Source organism: Stegostoma tigrinum, chromosome 22 (genome assembly GCF_030684315.1).
Source record: "Stegostoma tigrinum isolate sSteTig4 chromosome 22, sSteTig4.hap1, whole genome shotgun sequence".
Taxonomy (NCBI): domain Eukaryota; kingdom Metazoa; phylum Chordata; class Chondrichthyes; order Orectolobiformes; family Stegostomatidae; genus Stegostoma; species Stegostoma tigrinum.
This window is the reverse complement of record NC_081375.1, coordinates 8,799,071-8,815,258: the sequence shown is the minus strand read 5'-3', so window position 1 is coordinate 8,815,258 and position 16,188 is coordinate 8,799,071. Positions and strand designations below refer to the sequence as shown.

Genomic DNA, 16,188 nt, shown 5'->3' with positions numbered 1-16,188 from the left:
TTGCTATTCAGACTTGGAAATATCGTGTCATTCCTACAGTGTCTCTGAGTCAAACCTTGGTACTCCCTCCCTCATGGCAATGTGTGTGTATACATACACCAGATAGATTGCAGTTCACCACTACCTTCTCAAGAACAACTGGGAATGGGCAATAAATGCTGGCCCAGCTTGTGATGCCCACACCCCGTGAGTGAACAAATAAAAAATAAAAATCCTTTCTAGCCTGATTGCATTCACCATTCTCACTTTTAGGTGAAGAATTTGTACACATTAATTGCCCTTAGATTTTTTTTTTGTCCTTTCATGGGATTTCCTTTCATCAGCATTTGTTGCCCATCCCTAGCTTCCTTGTATTGTGTAGCTAGGCCATTTTGGAGAGCAGGCAATTAAGAGAAGACCATAAAGCTGTGAATCTGGAGTTGTGATTAGGTCAGATTAGGAAAAGATGTTGGATTTTCTTCCTTAAGTGTACTTTTCTAGGTTATGGTTACTATAACTAGCTTCCAGTTCCACATTTTATTGATTTGTTGATGATGGGTTATTTTTATGTGCCGTGGTAAGATTGCACATGTGATCCTGGAATGTTAAACTGATATCTTTGGATTACAAGCCCAGTGACACTCTCACCACACTGTCATCTTCCCCCAGAAATCCAAATTTGTTGTGATGGCTCAGGTTTGTACAAGAAATTTAAGGCATTTGTCTTTCAAGAGCTGAGGAAAGAAGCTTGCTATATTTTGATTCTGTGATGGTTTTGAATGTTATATTGAGTGGTCCATGTTTCTGTAGTCACCAAATATTTACCCATCTCAAATGGAAACTAATCAGATTAATTCGAGTATTTTACAAAAACATTTTGAGTTTGTATAGCACTTTCAATGTAATGAAACATTCCAAGGTGCTTCACAGGAGCATTATTAACCTACTGAGCTACACAAGGAGATAATAAGTATGTGACAAAAAGGTTTATCCAAGAGGTATATTTTAAGGAATGTCATGTACAGTGGGGAAGGGAGATAGAGTTGTAGTGAAGTTTTCGAAGGTACTCCAGAACTAGGGCTCCAGGCAATTATATGTGTCCACCAGTGGTGTAGCAATTAAAAATTGGGGATGCACAAGAAGCCAGATTAGGGAACATGGATATCTTTGAGGTTTGTGGGGCTGGAGGAGAGTACAAAAACAGGAAGAGGGCAGGCTGTGGAATGATTTGAAAATGGGAATTTAAGTTATAATTTTAATATCAAGATGTTGCTAGGCCAGGAGCCATTGTAAATCAAGAAATGATATAGGGTTGGGATTAAATGTGAGTTAGACACAAAAAACAGAGTTTGAGTGTAGAATACGGGAGCCCAACCAGAAGTGCATTACAATAACTGAGTTTGGATATGACAATGGCCAGAATTCAGGTTGGAAACAAATAAATCGAGGCAGATGAATAGGCAATCTGATGGAAGTGGGAGGAGATAACACGGTGTGAAGCTGGATGAACACAGCAAGCCAAGCAGCTTCAGAGGAGCAGGAAAGCTTGACATTTTGGGTCGGGACCCTTCTTCAGAAGTAGGATGAGGTGTCTTCGTGATGAGAAGTCAGAAGTCCATTTTAGGTTCAAATGTGATATTGAGGTTCTTTATGAAATGTGTGGCTTCAGTCATCTTTGGAAGTGTACAAATGCCATCAGTTCTCACCAGTGAACTTGTTTTCTAATGGCCAGTTGTGTGATCAGAAACCTACTTTATGTCTACTAATACCTAACTGGGGTATATTTCCACCAGGCATATTACAAAGTGATGTGTTGACTTTTTCTTCTGACTGCCCTTTCAAGTTAGTGCTCTTGGTAGAGAATCTGACCTGTATATAAGATGCTGCTTGGCCTGCTGTGTTCATCCAGCTCCAAAATTTTTTATCCTGTATTCTCCCTCTCTTCTACAACAACATTGCTTCTTTCAGGTGCCATGTCAAAGTTCATAGTGTACATTTAAAGGATAATTCTGACTTTTAAAATTTCTATATACGTCTTGTAGAACGCCAGAGATGTGCCTTGTGGATCAAGAAATTGTGTGATCCTTCTGGAGCTGGAGCAGGAGTAATGGGGCGCAAAAACCGAAACATGTATGCCAAGCTTTTACTTCACATGCTGAGACGGGGAGTGCTTGAAGGTCCTTTCACACACAGACCAGAACCTGGATCGCTTAAAACACTGCCTTCTTACATGGTATGAAGTGTTCAGGGAAAAAAATTGCATGTCAAATGAAGATAAATTGTGCATATGACTTCTAGGGGCTATACCATTATTAACATAATTTGGTGTTACTGCTTTTATTTATTCATCCATAGGATATGCAAGGTGTTGACAAGGGCAGCATTTGTTGCCTATCTATAATTGTCCTTGAACTGAGTGGCTTGCTAGGCTATTTCCGAGAACAGTGTTAAGACTTAACATATTGCTGTGGGTCTGGAGTTGCAAATAGACCAGATCTGGTAAGGATGGCAGATTCCTTTTCCCAAAAGGCATTGGTGAACCAGATGAGTTTTTACAATAGTGAATGACTTTTTATTTATGAAATGAAGTGCTGGAGAAACTCATCAGGTTTGGCAGTGTCTGTGGAAACAGATAAACAGACTAAATATTTTATGTCTTCTTCAGAACTCTGGAGTTGTTTAGATAAAACATTAACTATGCTGCAAGACAATTTGAGCTTCTCCAGGACTTTGTTTTTATTTCAAATCTCCAGCATCTGTAGTATTTTGCTTTTAATGACAATTTCACAGTCACCATTGGAGTAGGCTTCAACTCCAGATTTCATTAATTATTTAAATTTCACTAGCTGCAGTCATTGGATTTGAACCCGTGTCCTGAGAGCATTAGTCTGGGCCCTGGATTATTTGTGCAGCGACATTATCACAATGCACCATCTCTCCCTGAAATTCAGCATTTCATGTGTGTATTGTAAATGTGTACACAAAGATTACAGCCCCAGAGATTCTGAGAAGACTTCTTGGGGGTCGTCAGATTTCAAAATACACAGACAGTAGCTGAATTCTGTCCCAAAGTCTACAAAGCTGCCAGAGAACAATCAGTCACAGAGACAACCAATCTAGAGAAAGCTTGACCTTGCATGTGACAAGATAATAAAATGTGAGGCTGGATGAACACAGCAGGCCAAGCAGCATCTCAGGAGCACAAAAGCTGACGTTTCGGGCCTAGACCCTTCATCAGAGAGCCTCTCTGATGAAGGGTCTAGGCCCGAAACGTCAGCTTTTGTGCTCCTGAGATGCTGCTTGGCCTGCTGTGTTCATCCAGCCTCACATTTTATTATCTTGGAATTCTCCAGCATCTGCAGTTCCCGTTATCTCTGATACTATTTTAACCCCTTGCATGTGACAGACAGGATCTGTGAACAGCTGCTTCACCAATCAGAAATTGTGTTTCTTTCCAGCTCCTCCAATCAGATTTGGTCTTTCTCAAGCTGCACTAGACTCAGGTATTGAGCTAGGGTAATGTTTCAGCTGGTTGGGAGCAGTTTTGAGTGGGTATCAGAGGATGAATTAGATCTGTAGTTGCGGTGTTGGGGAGACTTACAAACCTGTTGACTATCCACCTCCTAATGCTGCCTTGACTAGAATGAATGCGTGATTTGATCTGTTCCCTACTTTTGACACATGGGCATGGTTGAGGTTGAAGATTCTGCATTGAAAATGCAGGATCTGGCTATAATCACATTATATACGTTCTTTTATGTCAGCAGCAAATCTGCTTCTCACATGTTTTCCTTCGGCTGTGAATTAAAATCAGATGATTTTAATCAGAAGTTTAGTATTTTTTTAAGGAACATCAAATCATGCTTGGCTTTATGACATTAATCATACATAAGTTAAAATTATCATTGAGGTATCTGACAAATAAAAGGAAAGAAAAATTTTGACATCCTACATAAAATATTGACCTCAGCTTGAGTTCAACAGGCTGGAGAATGACTGTGGTTCCTGTGGCTGCTGAGTAAGCGGTGGGAGGGTGAAAGACCTCTGTGTGTCTGGAAATCGGGAATTTTATTAATTATAAATTAACAAAAATACCTTATTTATAGATTTCAGGTTAAAATATATAATTTATTATATATGCACCATTTTGGTAATTCTGTTATGTCTTTTGAAGACAAAAATGCTAAAAATCTTCCCTTGTCAGCCACCCTTGGAATGAGGCCTTGAGGTCCTGACCATCTCTCATATCCTGGGGTCAGAAATATGTATGTATTTGGTTGTGTGTTCGGTGCCATGTACACCACCCAATGATATCTGTAAATCTGATTGTGGAATTAATATTTAGCTTGATGTCTTGTTGGAATGTAGGTAAATGTGCAGTTTCAGCCAGAGAGGTAAAACCAAACTTTATTGCTGCAGCTTCTATTTGATCAATTTACCAAAAGCTGTTGATTGTAGCAAGTCCACACCCAGTGCTGCTCTGGTGCAAATAACAGAGAGAATACATTGAATGGTATATTTTCCTTGTTAACATGGCATCATATTTAGCTATCTAGGTAATAACTCTGTGCTTTTGTAAACTGATTACTTATGGCAAAGAAAGGGATGAGATATCTGTCACCACTCTGATAATGTAATGACTTTTCTGGCTTTTTAGATCTCTGAAATTTTATAGCTCTGCCCTAGAACTTGTTTTTAAATGAAATCCCCCTCCATTCTTCTGTAGAGAAAGCAGGCAGTTAATGCCATTCATTTGTGAGTTCTCTGTCAGAAGTTGTGTGTAAATGTCCCTGGGTAATTCATCATGATTGGAAATCCATTGGGCATGAGTGTCTACTGATACTGCCGTCAATGTGCTATGCCATGTGACTATTTACAATTGGACCATTTTAAAATTAACTTATAGATCCTGTGCTTTGCTGTTGCTAGGATTAGAAGTGGGGGGACATTTCACCCAGAAGCAGTAACTGATGTAAGGACTTCCTTAACAACTATGTCGTTAAAGCAACTGGGTATTAGGAGTTTAAGATTGCTGACTTATTAAACAACGTTGGTGAAATACTTCAAGTTAAAGGCAGTCAGACATACTTTAATTGAGTATTTTAAACAAGATTGATTCTTGAATCATATGTAGGAAAGTACGAATGGAGAACTCATCAAACAGCAAAGGCAGAGTTATAAATAAGAACTAGTCAGATCAGGAACCGATAATGAACTGAGAAAGCTAAGGAGCTGCAACTCCTTGCCAACAAGCATGACACATGGGATTTCTTCAGTACCAGCAATACATTGCCCCACCACCCTTGGCCTTGAACCAGTGTGGAATAAAGACAGAACCCTTTTGAGAGAGATAGAGAAAACTCAGCCTTTGATGGAGTGAACAGTTCAAAGAGCTCCTAAACAGTGATACATTCATAGATGAGTGTGTGTTTGAGAAAATCTCTCAACTCTCCAGCAAAGATTATCTTAGACTACCACTTAGTGTGGCATTAATCGAAGCTGCCATTAAATGCACAAAAAAATTGAAAATCTGTGCAGGACTTACACAGTTAACAATGCGACACTGGAGTAGTATTGTAGAACAGAGAAACCTAGGGGCTCAGGTACATAATTCTTTGAAAGTTGTGTCATAAGTAGTCAGGATGTGTTAAGGAGGAATTGGCATGCTTGCCTTCATTGCTCAGATCACTGAGCATAGGATTGGGATGTTTTGTTGAGATTGTACAGGACATTGGTGAGGCCATTTTTGAAGGACTGTGTACAGTTCAGGTAGCCCTGCTGTAGGAAGTGTGTTATTAAATTGAAGAGCATTCAGAAAAGATTTTCCAGGGTGTTTCCAGGACTGGAAACTTGGTTGACATGAATGAGTTGGACCGAAGTGTCTATTTCCATGTTGAATTACCCAGGGACATTCTATGACACTGATTTATTTCAGCGGAGATTTTCACATTGGAAGAACAGAGCTTAGCCATCATCTCCATCAACTGCTCCTGAAAATCTGGGACAAAAGAAATCCCTGCTGGTCTCTGAGATAATACCAATTAAAGAGTCTTTCTATCTTTTTGTTAAATTTTCTTAATGTCCTAGCATCTACTGTACTCAAAAGTAGTGAATTCCACAGATTTATGGTCATTTGAGAAGTAATTTCTCATCCTCTCTGTGTTTAAATCTGCTACACCTTATTCTAAAACTATGATCTTTTTGTCCTCGACTGCCTCACATGAGGAAGCATCCTCTGTATGTTGAGTCTGCCAATCCCCTTTCTTACCTTATATACTTCATTTGGTCGTCTCATTTTTCTAAACTTTATAAATCCAAATTGCTTATTCTGTCCTCATAAAACAAGCCCCTGACCTTTAGAATGAATCTCGTGAATATCCTCTGAACAGCCTTCAATGCAATGACATCCCTCCTGAAGGAGACCAAAATTGTACGCAGTTCTCTAGATGTGGTCTCAGTAATGTTTTGAATAGCGCAGCAACAGTTCCTTCCTCATATACTCCATTCCTTTAGCAATAAATACCAAAATTCCACTTACCTTTCTTATATATCAGCAGTTCAATAAAATGAGTGTGAAAGCCTTTTTCTATTTGGTCTCATGGTACATAAACCTAAAGCAAGATATTTGCAAAGACTACCTAATATTCTTTTGAGCAGGTAGAATACCATTGTGGTTGGTTGTCTCACCAAGCTGCTTCATTGTTCTGCAGACGTTGCACTACCCTGCTGGGTAGCATCATCAGTGCAGCCTCCGATGAAGCACTGTTGTGTTTTCCTGCCTGTTACTTAAACTCTGGTGTCCATTGAGCTGGATTACCCCATTTCCGGTTTCCTTTGCAGTGGAGTGTATAGTGGGGTCTAGCTCTGTGTTTATTGATGACTTTCTTAGTGGAGAACCAGGCCTCTGGGAATACCCGTACTTGTCTCTGCTTTGTCTGTCCCAGGATCCTGGTGTTGCCCCAATCGAATCGGTGGTTCTCTCTATCTACATGCATGGAGATGAGTGAGTATTGGTCATGTCTTTTTGTTGCCAGTTGATTTTTATCTACCCCAGTGGTTAATCTCCTTCCGGTTTGTCCAATGTAATTTTTGTCACAGTCTCTGCAGGGAATCTTGTATATGACATTGGTCCAGTCCATTGAGGGTAGTGGGTTTTTGGTTCGGATGAGCAGTTAACATAGAGTTGATGTGGGTTTGTATGCTACTGTGATGCCCAGTGGTCATAGGAGTGTTGTGGTCAGTTCCGATGTGTTCCTGATGTAAGGTAACGTAGTGAGTGTTTCAGGGCATGTACTTCCTGTTGTCGTGTGTGTGATAGGCATCTTTTGACCCAGTTTTTCAGTATCCATTGTCTTTGAACACTTGGAGGAGATACTTGTCTTCTTCTTGACGTAGCTCTTGCTGCTGCAGTGTGTTGTTGCCCATTTAAAGAATGTTCTCATGCAACTTTGTGTGTATTAGGGTGGTTGCTGTTGAAATTCAGTACTTGTTCGGTGTGTGTGGCTTTCCTGTATACTTTTGTTCGGAATTCCTCATTTGTCTTGTGTTTTCCTGCCTGTTACTTAAACTCTGGTGTCCCGTTGAGCTGGATTACCCCATTTCCGGTTTCCTTTGCAGTGGAGTGTTCCACCATGATGTCTAGGAATGGGAGCTGTTTGTTCTTCACCTCTTCTGTGGTGAATTTGCTCCCAGTGAGTGTTTTGTTTATTAGTTTGTGTGTCTCCTCTAGTTTGGTTTATTTAATAATGATGAAGGTGTCGTTCACATATCCATAATTTGGGTTGGATTAGTGGAAGGGCCATACTTTCAGGTCTCTGCAACACCATGTCAACTTTTAGTCCAGAGATAGGTAATCCCATGGGTGTCCCGTTGATCTGTTCATATATCTAGCCGTTAAAGTTGAAGTGGATGGTGAGGCATAGGTCCAGTAGCTTCAGCATGTTGACTGTGGAGATGGTGTCACTAGGGTCTTGTTCTTGCTTTAGTGATGATGTCAGTGTTACTGTTGCTAGTGGTATGTCTATTGATGTGAACAGGGCAGTAATGTCACATGATACAATGGTCTTGTCACCATCTATTCTTATGTCCTTGATGGAATTGAGGAACTCCTGGGCTGAGTGGATTGAGTGGGGTGACTTGCAGGTGAGGTACTTTAGTCTCCTCAGTAGCTCCTTGGCTAATCAATGTGATGGCGTGCCTGGCAGGGAGACTATGGGTCTGAGGGGTATGTACGGTTTGTGTACCTTTGGGAGGCCGTAGAATTGGGGTGAAGGGGTTAGTTCCTTCAGGTTTCGTTCTTAAGAAGTCTGTTTTGTTGATTTATCCAGTCTGTTTGAGAATCTTGTTGTCCAGTTGTGGTGTTGGGTCTGTTTGTGTTTACCAGTATGTGTTCTTGTCAGCTAGCAGTGCATGTGCCTTGGAGAGGTAGTCCCGTTTATTTAGCATTACTGTTATGTGCCCTTTTTCTGTTGGTATTATTGTGATGTTCTTGTCCTTTTTCAGTCCTTCTAGGGTTTTCCTTTCAGATGTGTTGGAAGTGTTGAGTTCGCTTTTTCTGGTCAGTGTCGGGATCACTGTCTGTCTTATGGCTTGTTGTGTTTCTTCATTGTTGCTGTTGGTCTTCAGCATGGCTTCCAGTGTGGCTAGGAGTTCTGTTTTGTTTGTGTCTGTGTAGTTGTAGTTGAATCTGCGAATGAGAACAACTTGCTCTGTCAGTTTCCTGTCTGGAAGGTTTCTTATCCAGGTGTCTGTTCTGTTGTTGTCGTTTTGGTGGGTTACTTTGGCTTAGTAGTTAGTTCGTTAGCATCAATGTCCTGCTTTCCCCACAGAAGAATGGAGGGGGATTTCCTAGAAGCATGGTACTCCACTAAGAAAGCTGTCAATAAACACACAGTACTAGACCCCATATACACTCCATTGTGAAGTAAAACCGGAAGTGAGGTAACCCAGCTCAGTGGACACCAGGTTATAAATGACAGGTGGGAAAACACAACAGAGCTTCATTGGAGGCTGCACTGATGATGTTACCCAGCAGGGTAATAAAACATCTGCAGATCAATGAACCAGCTGGGCAAGCCAACCAGTCACAACATCCGCAACCCAGACTACAAATCAACTCTAAAGTCTTACAGCTAGTTACCACTTTTAGTGTTTGAACCAAGACTGTATCGTGCAGAACCTATACCATATATTCATTTTGAACTTTTACTGCCTCCTTTCTGTTGGGACTTCTGGTTCACTTTCTACCTCTGCTTGTGCAAATGCTCCATTGAGGCTGTGGGCGAAGAAGTGTGTAAAAATGGTTGAGTGACTTGAGGTAGCAGGAACTGCAGATGCTAGAGAACCTGAGATAACAAGGTGTAGAGCTGGATGAACACAGCAGGCCAAGCAGCATCAGAGGAGCAGAAAGGCTGATGTTTTGGGCCTAGACCCTTCTTCAGAAATGGGGAAGCGGAAGGGGGTTCTGAAATAAATAGGGAGAGATGGGGAGCTGGATAGAAGATGGATAGAGGAGAAGATAGGTGGAGAGGAGACAGACAGATCAAAGAGGTGGGGATGGAGCCAGTAGTGGTGAGTATAGGTGGGGAGGTAGGGAGGAGATAGTTCAATCCAGGGAGGACCGACAGGTCAACAGGGTGGGATGAGCTTAGTAGGTAGGAGATGGGGGTGGGGCTTGTTGTGGGAGGAGGGGATGGGTGGGAGGAAGGATGGGTTAGGGAGGCGTGGACGAGCTGGACTGGTTTTGGGATGCAGTAGGTCGGGGATTGGGGGGGGTGGGTGCAGATTTTGAAGCTTGTGAAGTCCACGTTGATACCATTGGACTGCAGGGTTCCCAAGCGGAAAATGAGTTGTTCCTGCAACCTTTGGGTAGTGACTTGAGGGCTGGATTTGAGTGGCATTGCCAAAAGACTAATATGCAATGCAGCCGTGATGTCTGGTGAAGAAGTGATTATATCTCTTCTGGCTATAAAGAACAATTATTGTGGAACTGTGTGGTCATTTAAGGTCTGGTTTATTGCTGTGACATGTGTTTGAGTTCTTTTCAGACAATGTAAGGAGAAAGCAATGTCAAGTAATGTCTTCAGACTTAGATTTTGAAGAAATACCTTGATATACATGCAACCCTAGAGATGTAAGCACTGATCTTATAGTTGCATTAGGTAAGGATTAATTTATCATTCTGCCTTTATGTCTGTACAGTACTTCCAGTCTAGAGTTTAAGTGTAGTCTCGTGTAGTTTATTCAAGTTTGTTCTAACTCCACCCATTCTTTGATATTTGTACTTGGTGATCTGCAACTCTGTGACATCACTGTAAAGTAAATCCAGTATCTTGAAGATCTTATGCAACATGTAGTACTAAGCATTTTATCAACCTTGAGGGGAAAGAATCAATAAAATAAAAGAAAAACATGGATTTATTAGGAATTAACTCAAGCTTGTTAACTCTGAATTGGGAAGTCACTGTTGGATATAGGGTATAATCTCTGGGCTGTCTCAGTGAATTAATTCAGTTTTTGTTTTCTTTTATTAATTGCAGTCAATCTACTTTGATGAGCCCAGCTTTTCAAAACCACTTGATCATGGAATTGAGGGAATACCAGACTGGGTAACAGGAGACCCAGGTTCAGGGGATTCAAAGTCCAGTGGCTCCTTGAGAAGCTGCTCCAAAGATAATGCATCTTCTGACCTCCCACGTGTTGTTCACAGGTCTGTTTTCTTAAAAACAAAATTCTATTTTGAGCCCTGTTACACTTTCTTATATTTTGCTGAATATAAGATTTCAGCAGCCCTACCTAGTTTTACTGTTGTGCTGAGGAACTCTAGTAGCTTCTACATGAGAAAATAGTTAATAAGAGAACACAGAATGGAAGCTTAATTGTTTCACGTTGCATTCATTATATTTGGTGCCAACAGTGAAGTAATTTGAGGAATAAGTCCACCTTAAATGGATTGTTATTTTGCCCAGATTTTCAACTCAAAATAAACCATTCCGTCCAGTGTATACAGGATGACTTGAGTACGCCCTGTAAATTGAGAAAATTAATAATCATGTAAAATTAATTCCAATGTTGATCAGGCTATTTGAACAAGATTATGTAAAGGCTATTGATCAAGTTGGTCACATGTTGCTGAACTGTGCAGCCTAGAATAATCCAGATTCATTTACTAGTCAATACTGACTGAATTAGCTAATCTTAACTAATATTGTGACAGACCACTCAGGATTCTGATTTTGTTTCCTAACAAGTCTGTCTTGTTGGAAAATATGTGTGTCATGTCAGGATCAGACAAAGCTGTGAATCAGAACATTCTGATGCAAGGCCATCATTAATTTTAAATTGTTTTTCTTTCTCTGACCTGCTAAGTATTTTTAGCATTGCATATTTTTATTTCTGATTTCTAGCAGCTATGGCGTTTTGCTGTTATTTATTATCCTTGGTTGTCTGGGCAATATTTATCCCTCAATCAGCATTTCAACAAACACTGTTCTGATCTTTGTATATCAGTGTCTACTGTGCGCAAATGAACCTCTGTGTTTCCTTATTGTTTAAATATTATTTCAGTGACCCTGAACGTTTTACTTCAGTTTTTGTTCTTTTAGTTATCAATTCCACATTAGTATGTATTGTCTTAATTTCTTTGTGAGTTACTTTTATAACTAAATGTTTACTGCAGCATGGCACAGCAATTAGCAACCTTGATTGTGATGGTTGAGAATATGCTTTATTGCCAGGAGGAAGAATAAAGGAAAAATGAAAACAACAGGAATTGGAATTCCAGTGGGAAGATAAAAATAAGGAGACGGCTCAGAATATTTAGATTAGAATTGCAAAGGGAACAAGAAGGAAGATGAGAGAAAGAGAGACATAGTGAATATTAGCTTAAATTGGCCATATTAACTGGGATTCTAAGATAATGAAGTGTGAAGCTGGGTGAACACAGCAGGCCAAGCAGCATCTCAGGAGCACAAAAGCTGACGTTTAGGGCCTAGACCCTTCATCAGAGAAGGGAATGGGGTGAGGGTTCTGGAATAAATAGGGGGAGAGGGGGAGGTGGACCGAAGATGGAGAGAAAAGAAGATAGGTGGAGAGGAGAGTATATTTTTCGGAGAGTGGTCTCTCCAGAAAGCAGACAAGGGTGGGGATGGAAAAATGTCTTGGGTAGTGGGGTCGCATTTCCACTCCCCCTCCCATTCTTTAGATGACATGTCCATCATGGGCATCCTGCAGTGCCACAATGATGCCACCCGAAGGTTGCAGGAACAGCAACTCATATTCCGCTTGAGAACCCTGCAGCCCAATGGTAAGAATGTGGACTTCACCAGCTTCAGAATCTCCCCTTCCCCCACTGCATCCCAAAACCAGCCCAGTTCATCCCCTCCCCCCACTGCACCACACAACCAGCCCAGCTCTCCCTCCCCCCACTGCATCCCAAAACCAGCCCAGCCTGTCTCTGCCTCCCTAATCTGTTCTTCCTCTCACCCATCCCTTCCTCCCACCCCAAGCCGCACCTCCATTTCCTACCTACTAACCTCATCCCACCTCCTTGACCTGTCCATCTTCCCTGGACTGACCTATCCCCTCCCTACCTCCCCACCTATACTCTCCTCTCCACCTATCTTCTTTTCTCTCCATCTTCAGTCCGCCTCCCCCTCTCCCCCTATTTATTCCAGAACCCTCACCCCATTCCCTTCTCTGATGAAGGGTCTAGGCCCTAAACGTCAGCTTTTGTGCTCCTGAGATGCTGCTTGGCCTGCTGTGTTCATCCAGCTTCACACTTTCTTATCTTGGATTCTCCAGCATCTGCAGTTCCCATTTTCACTGGGTTTCTGTTTTGGAACATTCCTGGTGTACGTTTAAACTGGATGTTGTTTTGCAGCACTGCTTGTTGAGCTCAAGGTGGAGCTACATATTCAGTTAATTCTTGACTTTGCTTTTGAAATTTCAGTAATTTTTTTGTATGCATACGTATATGTCCCTTGTGATTTAAATTACTTTTTCTATATTCATTTTGTGCTCATTGTTTTTAGCTCTGTTATTTAATAATAAATTTAATGCTCTTGAATATATTTCATACATTACTTACATTCACTTCATTTTTATACTATTATTTCACAATGAAAATTATGCGTGGAAAATGTAGGGATTTTATCTTCAATGATCTTGCTTTACAATTGCTAATTTGTAAAGACTGTGCTTTTTATTGTTGCATTGAGCACTGAAACTGAAGAAAACTGTTTTAAACCTCAGAGATTTGGAAGGATGACTGTATGTTTTGAAAGTATGGTATTTGATACCTGTTGTGAATTCAGTTTGTGCAGCAATGTGCAAATGAACCTGTGCTGAAGGGTTGTTTATAAGTGAAGATGATTGGTTTGTGGATTAGGGACCAATTATCAATGACAAAGATCCTCTGCTTAACAATAGGATGGTGATTGGTTGTCACTTTGAAGAGCTTCATCTGTGAGTAAGATTGAGAGAAGCTAGTTGGACCAGGAGAGAGATCAACAGAGATGAAGCAGCCAAAGCAAGCAGTTTACATCTCTGCAGTAAGGCACTTCACACTTGAAGTAAACAAACTTTACCCAGATGCTGCAAGTTGTGATTTTTAATGGATGAGACAGAGGCCTTTTTTAAGTGAATCAGCCACCACTTGCCTCTTGCAAAATTTGAAACATTTGGAAGGTGAAATCTTCAGATAGGAAGAGCCAACTCAACGGATTTTGAGAACGAAGATTCTGGCCTCCACTTGTGCTTTTTCTTTCCTGTTATATCTGGTTGTCTGTGTTAAGGTGGAGTTTATAACGGGTTTAGAGTTTTAATTTGTATGGTTACATAATTTATTTTAATTGCTTACTTGTAGCTAGAATTTAATTATGTAATAAATAACGATTCTTTGTTAAGTACAGAAACCTGACCCATGCTTTCTATCAACCTGGATTTGAAAATTGGGTAACTTGGGGATTTTATGCATTTCTTTTAAGAACTTTAATTTTTGTGACAACTCCTGGAATAGTGGAACTTAATTTCTACCCCAGTAAGTCATGACAAGATCTGAGGGTCTTGACTGGGCTTGGATTGGTTGCATTTGATTTGAAACAGAGCCAATGAGAATTTGGGTGTAGTATTAGTAAGTAACATAGGTGAAGGAAAATACCACGTTCTGCATACCATTTTACATGTGGAATCAGAAGTAGACAAGGCTTTCCTGCAAGTGGCAGCGTTATCCCCAATGGTTTTGCAGGAACTTTCAAAACCTGGGTTGATTGACTTGGTAAGTAAACTGGAGGTAGCAATCACTGACAGAGTTAGAAAGGTAGAAAGATTCAAGGTACTAATGTAGTACTAAGGTTTAGAGGAAATACAGAGGAGTCCCAGTACTTTGGATAGTGAAATGTCACAATTAGGTGAAAAGGAAGTTACGATTAAAGTTGCGGGAGCATAATTGAATTGAATCATTTATTTTCAAGTATTCAATGAAATAATATAGTTTTCAGCTTCCAACACTCATATCCACCTTATGAAGCTTCCTCAAATTCAATACAGGTTTGCCCAAGCTATTTTCTTAGATTCTGAAACCTTTGCTGACATGCTTCAGGCACTAACACAAATGCAACCAATATAGCTTTGCCTACAGTTTCACAATCCCAAGAAACCTCTTCTGACAGTGATGCATAAATTTTCTGCACTTTACCTGTTGATTTACTCTGTATATCCAGTCCTCTTTTGCCCAATTAACCTGTCCAGCCATTTTCTCAAATAATATGAAGAATGCCTGCACATGCATTGCCTCAAATTTTGGTAGAGCTATGGAAGCAAACATTTCTCGACTGGACCTTAAATTAGACTCAGATTCTGTCAGCACTGCCTGCATCAATAGCTGACATTTCCTGCTTCAACTATACCGATTTAAGCTAATATTCACATTCTCTCTCTTTCTCTAAAAGGGGTGGGGATGGGATATAATTACTACAGAGGGAGAGGGGAAAAAAAGAAAGGACAAGAAAGAAAGAGAGCTGGCGAGCAGAGTGGACCTCCAAGTGGACACCCTCCCACATTTTGCCAGAAGAAAGAATAAAGAAAGAATGAAAACAATAGGAATCGGAATTCCAAGGGGAAGAGAAAGATAACGAGAGAGCTGAGAAAATTTGGATTAGAATTGCAAAGGAAACAAGAAGGAAGGTGAGAGAGAATGTGAATATTAACTTAAATTTGCATAGTTGAAGCAGGAATTGTTGGTTACTGATGCAGGCAGTGCTGAGAGAATGAGTCTAGTTTGAGATTCAGTTGAGAAATGTTTGCTTGTAAAGCTGTACCAAAATGTAAGGCAAAGCATGCGCAGGTATTCTTCATTTTATTTGAGAAAAAGGCTGGACAGATTAATTGGGCAAAAGAGGACTGGATACGCAGAGTAAATTAGCAGGTAAAGTGTAGGAAATATATGCTTCACCGTCAGAAGCGGTTTCTTGGGATTGTGAAACTGTAAGCAAAACTATATATATTGGTTGCATTTGCATTAGTGCTTGAGGCATGTTGGCAAAGGTTTCAGAATCTGAGAAAATAGCCCGGGCAAACCTGTATTGAATTTGAGGGAGCTAAACAAGGTGAATATGAGCTTTCGCAACTGAAACAAAGTATGAAACCCTGAGAGGTTATTCCGTTAGATGAGTTTTTTAAGAAAAACTACTACTTTCAGTAATAAATGCACATTGAAACTGAAGGGTTGCAACTGCTAAATAGATGGTAGCAAAGACAGATGACTGAATTAATCCATAAAACTAATCCTTTTTTCCAATTTCTTCGTAAATTCGAAAAGGATAGAAAATGGAAGAGTGAAAGTAAGGCAAGTAGCCATGGTAAGGAATGAGAATGGGAAGATCTCCTCAGACCAGAAGGAAAATTGTTGAGGGTGAGGTGAAAATTGAGGGCAAGGCGTTTCCATTACAACAAGGTCAGATATGCTTATTCACAATGTTGAGAGTTGCACCACCCATGCGGCTTGGTACAGTTCATAAAAATGAGTTTGAAAAAGAAACATTGGAGGAAAAGCCCACTTGGATTGTAACTGTAACTTCAGCTAAGAGATCAGAGGTGGATGCTACCAAATGTAGAAATAGTACCTAGGATAGATGAGAGATTTGAACAATTTTTATTGAAGGGTAACATAACCCCATTTTCTTTGAAGGAAGCATCCAAGCCGATGATTTT

At 40.4% G+C, this 16,188-nt stretch overlaps 1 protein-coding gene across 3 annotated transcripts in view; it reads left to right on the top strand.

Annotated features, from left to right (window-relative positions):
• Positions 1-16,188, top strand: part of cep112 (centrosomal protein 112) — a 473,221-nt gene that overhangs the window by 26,815 nt on the left and 430,218 nt on the right. For all 3 annotated transcript variants that reach the window (XM_059653621.1, XM_059653619.1, XM_059653620.1), the window contains 2 exons: positions 2,022-2,212; positions 10,518-10,687. In XM_059653621.1, the coding sequence (XP_059509604.1) occupies positions 2,022-2,212; positions 10,518-10,687 (361 nt within the window). The remainder of the gene's footprint in view (positions 1-2,021; positions 2,213-10,517; positions 10,688-16,188) is intronic.